This window comes from Corvus kubaryi, unplaced genomic scaffold (genome assembly GCF_017639235.1).
Source record: "Corvus kubaryi isolate FWS band 111438036 unplaced genomic scaffold, C.kubaryi_AGA036_p1.0 74, whole genome shotgun sequence".
NCBI lineage: Eukaryota > Metazoa > Chordata > Aves > Passeriformes > Corvidae > Corvus > Corvus kubaryi.
Genome location: NW_024582061.1, coordinates 373,340 through 388,438, shown reverse-complemented (window position 1 = coordinate 388,438; position 15,099 = coordinate 373,340). Strand labels below are relative to the sequence as shown.

The 15,099-nt window shown below is 38.7% G+C and overlaps 1 protein-coding gene across 8 annotated transcripts in view; it reads left to right on the top strand.

Annotated features, from left to right (window-relative positions):
- The window catches only part of PHF21B (PHD finger protein 21B), a 181,249-nt gene that overhangs the window by 152,822 nt on the left and 13,328 nt on the right, over positions 1 to 15,099 (top strand). For all 8 annotated transcript variants that reach the window (XM_042050613.1, XM_042050616.1, XM_042050615.1 and 5 more), the window contains 3 exons: positions 2,205 to 2,327; positions 7,254 to 7,305; positions 13,850 to 13,926. In XM_042050613.1, the coding sequence (XP_041906547.1) occupies positions 2,205 to 2,327; positions 7,254 to 7,305; positions 13,850 to 13,926 (252 nt within the window). The remainder of the gene's footprint in view (positions 1 to 2,204; positions 2,328 to 7,253; positions 7,306 to 13,849; positions 13,927 to 15,099) is intronic.

Sequence of the window (15,099 nt, the reverse complement as noted above, 5' to 3'; positions counted from 1 at the left end):
GGTTAATAATGCTAAATAATAAAACCTCTCACTGTGGAGAGAAACCTAGGAAAATTTCGGAGTCCTTCCGTAGTCTCTCTCCCCCTCCTTGGAGCTGGGTCCTGGTGGGCCCACCTCTGGAGCCTTGATGAATAATTCTCCCTATGTGTTCTGATGTTGAAACAGTCCAAAAAAGAAGAAGGGATAAAACCAAAGTCCTGGGAAAACAAAGTTCAACTCTCCATCTCCCCCAGGATAAAAAAAGAGCTGAAAAACTGGCTGAAAAGCAAGAAGGGTACTTCCCCTGCTCCTCTTGCCGCTGCACTGTGCTGTGTCCTTGAAACAATTGCTTGAAAAGCTTGCTCGGTTTTTTTTTCCTCTCCCCCCCCCTCAGGCTCAGTTTAAAGGCGCAGAAAGGCACAAAATTAATTTCTGGGCATAGAGCAGCGATAGGGGATATGCATCATAAAGTCACTCCAAGACAGGTAGCAAATGCAGGAGCTGTGCTGCAAGTATGAGCAGAATATTCCCCTGGGAGTGCACAGCCCTGTGCAGTGATGTTAGTGGTTCTTCTCAGAGAAAATAGTCAGAAAGCAATGGGAAAAATTTTACAGGGACACATAGAGGCTAGTAGACTTTTATCTGTGTGCAAGCCTGTTTTTTAGAGGGAACAAAACACATTATTATGTAGACTGACATTAGCAGGACCATATGAACTTCTCTTTCCTTAAGCCAATCCTCACTAATAAAATCCCTGAATTCTGTACAGTCTCAAATTTCCTATGGACTCCTTCTTCAATGATACAGTGATACTAGTTCTATTGACTGACTCCATGGAGTACATAAAATAATCAGAGATTCCCTTCTGCTCTTCCAGGAGAAGACCAAATGAAATGAGAGCTCAGAGTTTCAGAAATGACCAGGAGATGAATCAGTAGAAAGAAAAAATTCAAGCTATGAATTACTTGTTTCATCTTTGTACTGCTTTTAGCATTGGAATGCAAGAACTTCACCACTCTTATACCAGAGACAGATTCCATACAGGCTGCCAATGTACCCAGCAGACATTCACTGTAATTTACTACTGGGATTCTGCTACTTTTGGTCTTGTTGGCAGCACAGCTTGTCATACAGTGCTAAAAAAATACAAGATGTGGGCTGGCTTTTGAGGTAAATAAAAGCAGACATCTCTTCCCCACTTCTTCGACATAAATTATTTTTCTCTTACTTAAAATGGCTGCTGGCTCAGAAAACCATCTCTTTTTATGCTCTTGAATCTTCTAGAATGACTGAGTTGAGAAATGTATCTAACACTTAAATGACATTGACTGAAAATGAACAATAAAATAGATGGAAAAGGCCCAGTGTTCAAATCTAATAGTCTTTATCTAGAAGGTGATAGTCCTTGGGAAGTCCTTTTGAAGCTTCCGCAGTCCTTTTGATTATAGGTATGAAGTCACATGTGTAGTTCTCTGGGCAGAAATTGTCATTCATTCCTTTTAATTTATTAGCTTCTAGAGAATGTGACCTACATTGTGTAAATCTTCATGTGGTAATTCAAATATGAGCAACTGGATATACTACCATAAATGTGTGTATGAGATCTGTGTCCTAATTCCTATAGGTTCTAAACAAGACCTAATTTTAATTTAAAACACATATAGTTTATTTAGTTTACAGAAAACTGGACATCCACTGCTTATAACATGTAAAGGCTGAGGACTGAAGTCTGATCTCAGTTGAATGAGGAGTACCTGTCACACAGTACCTTCTTTCCCATTCCCACGTACTTACTCTGAAATAACACTCATACAACTGAGATCAGACTGGGTTTGAATGTTTAGTAATCCCATCTCTTCTACTTGTATACAAAATAAAATCAAAGGAGAGACCTTAAAATCACTGACACCACAAGTGCTAAAGCATGGCTGCTCAGCCACCTTCACAAGTCCTCTAAACAGAAAGTGTCCTAATTTTCAGAGGCACTGATCAAGTGACCTAGGCTGCAGTAGGTTTATAATGCACCAATAAGAATTAAGTTTTAGAAACTTAAATATGGATTTAGGACCCTAAACCTAGGTATCCTATTGTTTTATGCTTTTGACTTGTGACTTACATTTCTTATTGTAGGGTATCAAGTAACCCTTCAAAGAGGACTCAAAGGTTTCAGGCAGAAAAATCCAGTTTCGTATAGTGAATTCTCTGATTTGTACATTGTCTTTTAGGTTATCATTATTCAACCTCAAATCCAAACCCAGACAGAAAGTAAAGTGGAGACAAAGAAACCTCCTGAAGAGTCAGCTCAGGGACTGCCTGCTACCAAAAAGAAAAAGGAGCAAAATCCAGAGGTGATTTTTTTTTATTTTTGATGTTTAATAAATGAGCTACAATATGGTTGTTATAGGGGCTAAATCTAAACATTCTTCTGTATGCATACACGATTACTTTATTCGTGCTTATCGTTCTGCCAGCTGTTCATCTCTCCTCCCAATCTCTGCAATCAGGGTGGTTTTCCTGCCAGTGAGTGCCCTGATAAGTTTGGTTTGCATCATTCAAATCTTCCACTGTCACAAAATATAAGACTTTAAGGTCTCGTAATACTTAGAGGTCTCATAATAATCTAGGCACCTTGTGGCTGTAGCTGGATTTCTTGTGAAAGGTGTGTACAAGCTTAAGCTATTTTCTTTCATGTTATCAAACATATAGCATCGGATTTAGAGGCTGCGTATGAGGTGGAATTAACATTTCTTTTTCAAACTGAGCTTTTAACATCTTCTTTGTAATGAATCTTGCAATTTTTATATTGTATTAATAGTTTCCTGCATTTGCTGTGTACATGTCTTCCCACATGTACACAGATTCTAGTCTGAAATACATTAAAATCCTTTAAATTGAGTAAGAATAGAAAGCAGGTAATAAGACTAAATCTCTTTCGGGAATTATACTTTTGATTTAAACTAGAAATATAAAGTGCAAGTCCTTGTAGAAATGGGGTCTCTCTAATAGATATTTTGGGTTTTGGCTAGATATGTTCACATTAGATTGGTTGTAATTTTAGGGCAATTTGAGAAGTTATACAAACCAAATTGACTTCTTTTGTGGAAATGCTCAGCTCCTATGAAATCTTAACCTCACTAGTCTAATAAATGTGTGGCATGAAAGCATCCTTGGAGCCGTAGTTTTAAGAGGATTAATACAATATAAATGTATGTTATTTGAGGCACATGGGTGGTCATTTGTTTTACCATTTTAAGAGGTTCATATAGTTAAAACAGTGTTAAGGATAAATATTTTAGCCCAAAATATCACAGCTCTATGTAGAAGCTCTGCAGAACTACAGTTGGGAAACCTCCCAGGTTTTAAATCTGAAACACTTACATGAATCTTCATTACCACTGAAGGATGGGACTATAGAGTCCTGTTTTGTTTAGGCAGATTATTTCCAAAAATTTATTTTGTAGCGCCTCACAGGCACAAATGGCAGTAGGCCCTGCTTAGAAACAGAATGCTAGGAAAAAACAATAATTTTTCTTTGCCTGTAACTTATCCCCATGGAAAAAATATTGAATAAAAGTCTTCCAGAAAGATGCAGGAAGAGGCAATGGGACTGGCCACACTTTTGGTATTGGATTCATAAATGTAAGAGATTTTCATTACATTGCTAACTAGAGTATCTCTACAACCTTATTCTAACCACAGACACTGTTCCTACCCTGTTTACTGGAGGTCTCAAAAACCTTTATTTTCTGGGTAGGGTGCTGACACTGTGCCCTAAAGTATGACAGTTCTTTTATTTTCATAGATTTGTTGCACAGCCATAACTAGGTAGGTCTAGAGTTAATTTCTTTTGTTCTTTGAAAGTAAACGTTAGTTGATTATCATGTATTTATGCAATTAGTGTAATTAGAACTAACAGCATAATTAGTATAAATACATGTAATGACATAAATAGAACATGTAATTACAAAATGAAATGCTTTTGTGAAAATCTTTGTTTTGCTTCATGAAAAGACATACTGTGTATTTCTAAAAGCACTCATGGCTTTTAAGCAGATGATTAAATTTGAAGGAAAGACAACATGGTATTTTTTAAAAGAAAATAGGCCCTCAATGCACTTCTCACTTTTATTTATCTTCAAAGCACAAAACTGAGGCAGGAACTCCAACAGGGCTCTGTACAGAACTTAGTTGGGAGAGACTGGGATTTAACAAATTACACTGACAATTTGAAACAAGTTAACCAGAAATAACCAGACTTATCAGTAGCCAGGAATCCAACATGCAGTTATGGAGTGTACCAGAACAGAGTGAGGATAATTACTGTCTTTAGTTCCTGGCTTGGTTATTCTGCTGGTAAGTCCTGAAGCTGGTCATGGACTGAGGAGGAGGAGGCCACCAACTCATTCCCATCAGCAGGGCTCAGCTGGACATGGAGGACAATGATGATGGATCCAGTAATGGGCCTTCTCCCACCAGGGAGAAGAAATGGAGGAATGTCTGTACAGAAATAGAGGAATTACAAAAGGGAGCTGCTCCTCTGGGGAGAAAATCTCTGGATGTTGTTTTTTGGGTTGGTTTGTTTGGGGAGTTTTTGTTTGGGAGGGGGCAAGGGGTGTTAATCTTTTTTTCTTGAAGAGACCTGAGTTCAACACATAAAGAAACAGAATTCTGCCGAAAAACCTTTTACTCATTTAAAAATTCATATTAGCAAACTATCTGGCAACATTTTCATTCTAAAATTTTTTAATCTAAAAATAAAATTACTGCCATAAGTACTGGTTATTTAGTTACTGATGTTCTAATCCCTCCTAAGAAGTACAAGAGAGACATACGGCAACTGTGAACTAAATGCTAATGTTAGGCCTGGATTGCAAATCTGGAGAAAATGAAGTCTTGGTTTTGCAGCTTCCTGCACAGAGGAGAAACTCTGTGACATTTGAAAGGAAGGTTTTGCAGTGGAAGTCAGAATTTGAGTTGAATCCAATGAGCTACTGGGGTGTGAAATAGCAAAACCCATAAAAACAAATAGCCTGTTAATATAATATGCTTGCTAAAAAGAATACAGGTTGAACTGGGATTTTTAAAAAGGAACCATCTTTCAAATCTGTATAGTAGCTAAAACTTCCTGTGTTTAATCATGAGATAATTATCAAGTCCACTTGTGATGGCTCTTCATATTTTAAGTATGTTGTCATTACATTTGGTTAGATACGTATTAAAACAATTTCAGCACGAAGAGAGGAAATTGTTTAGCAAACATTCCAGTACACAAATAGTTTCAGTTGAGGCATGAGAAAATGTGTGCTTTCCCTACAGTTCAATGTTGGGGTAATGCAGGAATTCTGCACTCCATTAGGAAAACACGCATTAACCATTCCAGATTTCTGGTTCTATCCCTAAATGTTGTTCTTACTTTTGCTCACAGTGCTGAGAAGTATCCTGCCACCATTACTTTTTGATGGGGCTGAGATGAAGCTTGTAATTCTAAGCAGTTGACTAATTTTCTTCTCAGATCTGCACAGTGGATCAAATAAAAAAGATTTTCCTTCAGGTGTGGGGCTACCACTGTCCCTGGCTGGTGTTTGAGGCATATAAGGAGTGAAAACTACTGAAATCAAGGTCTGACATGCTAATGAACACATGTGTAATTATCACAGATATGGAAGGCAGAAATACAGTGTGAATATATCGAAACTGCCAGTGAAGAAATTCTACACCACCATTTTTTAATCTACCCGGAGAGTGGGAGTCTCCCGAGGCTGTGGAAAGGAAATATTCCTGTCTTATGTGGGTGTTAGTTCACCTGTTTGACAAAGGTATTTTCACAGACACGAGTGGTAGAGATGTCCAATCCTGACCCTCTGATTACCCAAGAGTTAGATCTTTTCATCTACAAAATGAGGATGTTTTTGCTTTCACAATTTCACTAAGTGAAAGTCAGAATTGCAAAGGAAATTGTAGTTCTGGTGACTTACTAGTTGATTTTATCCTGAACTGAAATGAAATGTTGACTCATCAGGCTTTTCACAAAACAAGAAAGTCAGACTAACTTTGACTTGAAAGTGTTGAAATGTTCTCCTGACACTCTTTGAATGAAACAGAACGTTTTGACCTTCTGCTGCTTAAACACCGTGTTTTAGTTTGACCTAAATCTAAACATTTTATTTGGGGTACAATAATTGCATCTTCCTATGGTCTTTGTACACTTCCTCAGACTTGGATTGTGGGCTTTGCTTGCTTGGATTTCCCAAGAGCTTGAGTTTTGTAGTCAGATTTTCTCTCCTGTGGAAATGAACCTCATGAAAATACCCCTTGGGTAACCTGATCCAACAAGATTGTTCAGCAGAGCAGAAAGTGGAGGCCCCCAAAGCCCCACAAGTACCGCAAATGTGACCGAAAACCAAAGAGTTCTGTTCAGTCTGGGCTTGGAACAACACAGCGTAATTTCAGTTTTCATCAAAAACATGCAAGAAAAACTTCAGCAAAACCTTTCTGCAAGGAAAAATTTTCCAGTGAGAAATCACTGACAGTAAATTTAAAATCTGCTCTAATACTTGTCCTATAACTGCATCAGCATGTTTTGGAGATTTTTTAGTATGAAGATATGTTTTGTGCATATATAGTTTAGATGAGTTGTGAGTAATATTTTAGATCGATTCCTCACTTAAAATGAATTCACCAGCATCCGTGGGAGATGTTTGTTCACTCCCTATTGAGGAAAAATGTTGGATCAGTATATATCTTCACAATCCATGCACATGATGTTATTTTTTTATCTTGGGAAGAGAAATTTCTAAATTTTTTTTTGAGGGGAGGGGACTTTCAATATGTTTCTGATGTCTTGTTTAGTGTTGTACAGTTCATACTTGTTGCCCTTCATACAGCTTGCTCATATCCTATAAAAGCAGTGCCATGTCCAGATCGTAATAATAATACACAATTACTTCATTAAAGAATGGAGTAACAATCCAGCTAGCAATGTGAAATTGAATAGATTAAATTGACTGAATAGCGGTCATGTGCTGTGTAAGATCAGTAGTCATTGAGCATTGGCTTCAAAAGTCTTTGAACTGCTAGAGTTTATATAGTCATACAAGGAGAACCAGGCGTATCTGAAGCAAATCTTCAGTTAAAGTTCTTCACATTACTTTGCAATCAAATAAGATACATTTCTAAGAGACTTTCACTGGGTTTATTCTGTCAATGCTAATTTTATTTATTTTCTTACCATGATTATTAGAGTAGAAAATCTAACCTGTTTATTTTTTCCTTAGAAAATTGCCTTCATGGTAGCACTAGGACTGGTTACAACAGAACATTTGGAAGGTAAGATGGCGTATGTTGACTTACAGTTCAGTTTTTGAGTGAAATTTTTTCTGTTGGCTTCTATGCCAGAGCACGTTACTGAGGATTGTGGTCAGATGGCTTTTGAATCTCTCCAGAGAAGGAGATTCCACAGCCTCCCTGGGTAATCTGTTCAGTTCTGTTCTGTTACCTTTCTGGTAAAGAAGTTCTTCCTCATGTTCAGGTGGAACTTCCTGGGCATCAGTTTCTGCGAATGGCTTCTCGTCCTGTCACTGGGCACCATGGAGCACAGCCCGGTCTGTGCTCTGACCCATGCCTGCAGATAATTATACACATCAACAAGATTTCTTCTCAGTTTTTCGTTATCCCATCCTCTGAAGGGCAATGAAAACTGAAAAAATGAAAATTAAAAAATCAGATGAAATGTTACCTTCGCACAATTGTGCCTTTCAGTCTCACAATAGTGGGTGACCTTACTTAGCTCTGCCTCCCACCCCATGGCATGGCTCAAGGGGCACAAGGACTGGCCCTGCAGCCAGCACCAGCATGCTTGGCACAGGCTGGTATTTGGACTCACTCAGTCATCATGGTCCTTTAAAAGACATTAATAACTGGAGGAAATAGGGAAACAAATACCCTGCAAAGGCTCTGACCACCACTGATCTGGTTGATGGATCTCTGAGGTTCAAAGATGTTTGCCCAGACACGCAGCAAGTGCCCCCTGCTCTCTCCCATGTGAGATGGACTTCCAGTTTCTGAGTTGATTGTCTGTCATCTCTAGAGGTGCACAGAATAATGTGTAAAGTATGGTGAAAATCTGGCATTTGTTTAATAAGATTTTACTTACTTAAGACTACTTCTCACAAGGAATTCCTTCCCTCCATTTCCCCCACTTAGCCAAAAACTTAACAATCTTCCCATCTAATCCTGTGTTTGCGTGAGAGCCTCTAGCATGCCTTCCCAGGCTCCTGAATTTGACTTCAAACAAATATTGCACGTAAGCTAAATGCAGTATTACATAGTTTTCAGTTTCCTTCTCCAACCTTCCAAAAATAGCTTGCAAAAGTTAGCAGATTTGTATCTTTCTTTGCCTCAGCTCTGTTGTTCTGAAGTCGTAGATGAGAGGGGGAAAAGGAATGTGTTTAGCAAATCTGCCAGTGATGTGAGACAAGCTGGGGTGGCAGAATAGTTCTCATGGACAGAGATGATGAAGATATTTTTAAGAAAAGGTCTGTACCCTGATGGTTTTAGTTACAAGCTCAGCCGCGACAAGTTGGTGTGATTCCACCAGTAAAAGGAGAGAAAGCTGGTATCTGTGTCAGGTGACAGTGAGTCCTGATCACAAAAAGTGTTAATGGCAACTGATATTAACCACCCATCCCATAGACCATAGCCAGTAAAATACTTAGGAATTTCCAGTGCATTAAGTTTTATGTGCTGTAGACTTAGGAACATGCTTAGCTACCTTGCTGTCTCAAAAGGTATCTACCATTTTTAGCTTGATTTCTTTTTATTAAGATTTCCAGTTCCTTGGTTTTAAGACAAGTTGTGAATTAGTGAGAAAATACATCTGAATTGTAATGTCTCCTCAGTATATGCAGCAGGTTTCCTGTGGGTCTTGTTGCCATTTTTCAGTGTTTTTCATCTTTAAATTTGCATTTTAGAAAATCATTTTATGTCCCAATGACTGAGAATTTGAAAGCAGTTTAAAGAAATTTTAAGCCTTCATCATTTTTAATCCCTTAATGGTAATGGGTAGAAATGGAAATAAAAAAGCTACAACAATCTGGGGAGAAGATTTCTAACCCAAAAAGTGCAAATGATGACTGGTTCTTGTTTTCTCTGTCTAAGGAAAATAGGACAACATTTGAAATTATCCTGAAGAACAAATTATGCTTACAACAGAGTGGACTTAATTTTGAATAATTCTATACCCTTTGGTTTTATTGGAACTAATAAATTGTTTGTATGGATTTATTGCTTATATTCAAAATGCCAAGCAGTGCTCCACTTTGTTCTACATCAGGTGTGGAAATGCACATTTTAAACCAAACTGCTACAACACTCATCACGCAGAATCAATTCTTGAAGACAATTTCACTTTCTATATTCCTACTAGCATTAAATAGATGGTTCCAACCAAGAGCTATTTACTATGGAAAGGGTATTTCTTTATCAGAATTGGTGATTACAACTGTCAAAAATGCCCTTATAACTTTCACATACTAAAGGTTATTATTTTACTGCTCTGTCATGTTTACAGTTATCAGTCACTGCTATTTATCAGGAAGCAGTGGTCGTTACACAGTTCAGTTTATTTTAATACTTCTAATGTATTTCTCAATTTGACATTTTTGGAATTTAACTTGGGTCATTAAAAGCTTATTCATTTGGTATCATTAATTTAAAGTGTTACTGTTTTTCTTCATTTTATTCATTAATTTTTTGGTGAAGGGCTGTGATCCACTTCTATATGGATTTCTCTATCTGCCTAGAAGCCTTCCCACCTAACCTCCACAGGAGCATTCCCTGCCTGGGAAAAGAACTCTGTTCTGCAGAGAGTGTGAGGCATCTTTACCAGTAAATGAACACAGGTGCTTCCACTGACTGACAGTCTACAAGGTACAGCTTTCCCTGAAGATAAATTGCTATCATGGGCCTCATAGAATGACCATGCAGAGTTTTTATTGGTGAAGGCAGCAGCTCATTGGAGTTTGGCCTCCAACATGAAACTATCTTCAAATTCATTCATCTTTGTCAAATGTATTACAGTTTAATTTTTCCTGTTTGGTTTCTATTTTTTTAATTAATTGTGCTAGTTTGAAAACAAACCAGTGGGAGATCACAAGTCAGAATTATAACTTATATAGGAAAATTAAAATAAATGCAATAGTATAAGAACACTGACAGAATCCGGATACAACCTGACACACAGGTTGTCAGGGTGTATCCTAGGTCCTAGTCAGGGTGGTGGTAGCAGTCCAGATGAAGTGGGCCTGTTGAAGCAGTGATCCTGTAGAATGGTTTGGTCTTCACCTGAAGGTCCAGTAGTGTAGCTCTTGTCCTCTGAAGGTCCCATAGGAAAGGGCTGCTTGTGCTGTTCCAAACCCCAGACTATATCCAGGTGGGAATGCTTGGCTCCTCCCCCTGAGTGGAGCATCTCACAATGGGCTGATGTAATTCTGTGGGTCATGTGGGTCCTTGATTGCCCATTAAACAGAGATAGCTCCCAGAGGGAGTTATCAGGGATGAGTCATGGTAGGAGATAACAAACACTGCCTCACCTGCTTTAACAGCTTGCGAAGATGATAATAGAATGCATGCTTTTGGTTACATCTTACATTGTAACCTAGGACATTAATAAATGAAGGAGTAAGATAGCTCAATTCTGTGATGCAGTGCATGGTTGTAACATATTGAATCTTTCTCTAGGCTGTTAGAACACCTTCTAGCATTACAATTGCGTTAAAAAAAGGTAGTTAGAAAGCAAAACTTTAAAAGAAGGACCTTTAGTTCAGGTCATTCTAAAAATGCATATCTTGGTCTATCTAGATTACTGGAATATTTATGATTTAATAAATTGAAACAAATTTAATTTAACTTTATTGCAACCTGTTCTGAAAGGTACACAATACTTTTTTAGGAGAAGTAACACGTAACAAAAAATAGCACACCAGTATATGCTTTTGCTCTGTCTAGGTGTAATTATTGACAGAACCACTCTAGATGTACATAGATGCATGGTATTTTTGTTTCCATAAAGAAAGTGCTCTCCCTCCCTGATGGCTGCATAGGGTGGTGTACATCTCAAGCTGTTTCAGTTCATTACTCTCTCTCTTCATTTCCGTATATTCCCACTGCTGTTACTTTTCCTCACAGCCAGCCAGCCTGCCTTTATCTCTGTACCATATCAATGCCTCTTCCAAAGCTACATTCCAGGTATCTGCCATATGTGTGATTCAGACCCCATCAGATACTTTCTGTTGCCTTGATGACAGCATGTACCAAAGAAATTTTCTCTTTAACTTGGGACCAAGAAGGGCAGAGAGTAACAGATCCATCTCTGTCCTTTTATGAGATGCTTGGCCCAGTTGCATGCAAAGAAAACTCTGCTGTATTTAATTCTTTGTTTCTTTTTCTGGGCCATTGAAAGTCACAATCTTGTATCCCTGTGATCACTTCTGGAAGACCAAGCCTGCCCTAACTCCAGTTTTTTCTCTGCACTGCCATGGCTGTGCTGAGGTGCTGCAAGCGCTGAATTCACTGCCTGGGGTCATGAGCCTGGCTGCAAGAGCTGCAGCTCTAGCTCACACTGCTGAGACCAAAAGAGTCAGCCAAGAACCACTTCCTCTCTTTTATGGCTGCACCAAGGTTCCTCAGTTGTGACGTCTCTGTTACCTTTGGGCCTTGAGAGCATTTCTGTTGTAAGAACTGACACTGACATCAAGAACAACCATCTCTCTTCTGTGGCTTTGACAGGCCACTGGATCTGTGTGTAGCACTCACCCTGCTGCTGCTGCTGAGGCATGATTCCCTTTAGATGCTCCCTGGGAGCTTTGGGGTGGATATTTCAGCATAGACACATGAGCATTTAATAGGAAATACTTTCGCAGTAGGACAGAACTGTTTTCCAGACAAGATCCTGTGTTTTGGAATCTGCATAGCATGGAGGATGTTAACATGATGTTACAGTGGTTACAGCCGAGGCATTTATCTCACATTGAGTGCAGCTTTGGATCACACTTTTCTTGGTGGTGAGATTCTCTGCAGCCCTTTGAGTCACATGGCAGCATGTGACAGGTTGTGTCAGACTGTGAATACAGGTCTGCCTGTGCTATTTGAACTGCCCTAGGAGAAGACACCTTCTGAACATGAGAGGTGACATGTCCCTGTGCCATAGGAAAACCCAGATAGTAGTTGCTCTCCTGTTTTTCTTGTCCATCTAGTTTCCTTCTGATGCAACCATCACTCCAAGAACAGTGGCTTAGCCACTAGTCTCTTGTGAAGGAAGTTTTAAATCCATATCTTAGAAGTTAGGCCAGTACAAAATCCATGCAAAGTGTTGGCCTCATCTCTACGGACACTGTGTCCAAGACACAACCAACAACACTGACGCCCTTGTATTGTAGCAATGCTTAAAATGGTATGTGAGAATGATCAACACTTGAAAAGCATGCTGGCAACCAGAACTAAGCGTTGGGAATCCAGTTCCTGAGTATCATAAACACCTTGAAAGCTCAGCTGTATCTTACTGTTGGATTACAGGTGGGAGATCTTGCTCAATACCCTGAAGACTGGTGCTGCAGGTGTTCTGAAATAGACCTCTTTAGTTCAGACATTGAGGAAAGACACCAGACCTCCTGCATAATCAGATGGTGTCCTTCGTTTCTCTTGGGTGTGTTCTGGGGCCTCTGGGCTGAGGAACATGCTCCTGCCAATTCCTCTCCTTCTGAGACAGAGCAAGACAGAACAGAGGTATCACCACCGTGGGGGCATTTAGACTAACAAGATCGCTCTGGTACCTCAGCGCAGAGTCTAAACTTTACCTTACAATATTCACAAAGGAAATATTTTGGAATAGAGCACACACTTGATGTCATGGGATGGATGCTGTGTGGCTCTCCTTTCTAAAGTGTGTCTGGGGTTTATAATCAAAATAATAGGTTCTATGCTTGTAATAATCTCAGCATTCTGAACTGGCATCAAGAGCTGGAAAAAGAAATTCCATATGACGTAAACGAAATCCTAGCTCAGATCAAAGTAGCATTAAACCTACAGATTTCTGTGGCCAAGTAATCTGCTCCCTCTCTCTGTCTCTACAGACTTGTGCACATGGCTAGTGGTTGCTAAACACAGTCGTCAGCATGTGCCATCTTCAATAGGTGTCACCATTTAGTGGAAGGGAGTTGTAGAAGTTTAGTGGAAGGGAGAAATGGGCTGCAGTCCAAAGAGCCCATCTGTGTGCTGGTGTTTGCAGTGACACATATATACACATATGGCTCGTAATGACATTTTGCATGCTCAGGATTATGAAGTTGTATGCTTCTGGGTGGATAAATCATCACACTCTGGTTAGAACTGAATCAAGCTCTGCCATTTCAACTATGCTTTTTCTAGCCTCCATGGAGGAAAAGTAATGTAAATTGAATTTAGAAGGTTCTCTGTGCTTTCATATGATATGAACTAAAGGCTTAAGTGCTTTAAATGCTTCCTTTTTGTTAACAGCAGACATTGAGAGTACTTTGAAGGCTCTCTGATGATGCTTGCTGAATATGTCTGAAGGGATCATAATGAAAATCTTATAGGGCAACCGAAGTCTACCTTGAAGGAAGGAAAAAATAAAAAATGCCTGTGTTCTGAATATCACAAGGAAAAGCTTATTAATGTCAAACCTTGAACTGCAGCAAATATCAATGCTAATGCAACCCAATTACACTTTAGAAACTGAAACTGAACACAAAGCTCAAGGGGCTGAGGGTAAGATCATCTTGCTTAACAAGTTATATCTACATTTTTCCCTGATGAATGAGAAATATACAGTTCATGTTCCTTTCCATGGTTACAGAAATCCAGAGCAAGCGTCAGGAAAGAAAGAGAAGAAGCACAGCAAATCCAGCCTACAGTGGACTCTTGGAAACAGAGGTACTTTATCATTCACTTTGTTTACTATGGTTCTATTTCATGTCAATAAAAGGTCTAAATGTTTCTTACTACAAAAATATATATGAATGCAGAACCATAGTTACTTGTAAAGAGATACTGATGTAGAAAAGAAAGAAAAGATCTCATCTCAGTAACTATGCAACAGGTTTTCACCCTACAACATCAATTGCTCCAAACTAGAATTCATCTTAGTTTTAATAAAGGCCAAAAGGACTAAATTAATATGGGACCTAATTACTCTTTTACCTACAAAGGCAGTCCCTTTAGATTATAACTGGAGAACAGAAGCATTATATTCAAATGTGCATTGCTAATTCTCTTTTCCTGTGTGCCAAATAATAAATGGAGAACTTTGCTTTTTTTCTAGTGACATTCATAAAAGGGGTGCGTTGGTTTAAGAATCAGTGTGCTCTGCAGGAGTATAGAAGTCAGCATAATAAATATAATAGTGCATAATTAAAAATAAAATGCTCTGGATAATCTCTGTTTTCTGGTACACTTACACTGTTGCATTTATAGTAGTATCAGAATTTGGTCCTGCACAATACAGGATTGCAAACTTGGTGTAAAAGCAGGATATAAATAGGCTCAACTTTTTCTGAAATTTTTTTCTTTGTTTCTAAACAAACATATATGCATTTATTCAGCTAATTAAAATTTTACCTTTAAAATTTCAGCACAGTTTATGTTTACTGTCTGAACTTTCTACTGAAATGAAACTCAGTTGCAGCCAGCTCTCCATTTAAGCAATAACATTTCTCTGTGTTCTGAGTTCTTTAAGCCTAAAGAAAGGGATTGTTCTTTATTTAGGCCCAAGTGAATTTTTGGTATGCCAGCATTTCAGATTTCTGTCTTTGTTGGCAGATAGCAAACACGTGAGGCTAAGAAGAAGCTCACTGCTGCAGTCAAACTGCTGAGTCGCTTGATTGTTCTTTTTTTTGAAAGCATTGGAGATTTCTATACTCCAGAGCAGCTCTAGGCACTTGAGTTCTTCAGAATTCCTCAGCTATTTTCTTTAGTGCAAATACTGATGTCTATACACTCAGTATTTAACACAGTAGGAACTTTAGCCTTGCTAGCATCAAATCTGTAGTGCCTTAGACCTTTTTGTCCTGATTATTAAAATACTTGCAGCAGAGTTTTGTGGCTGTA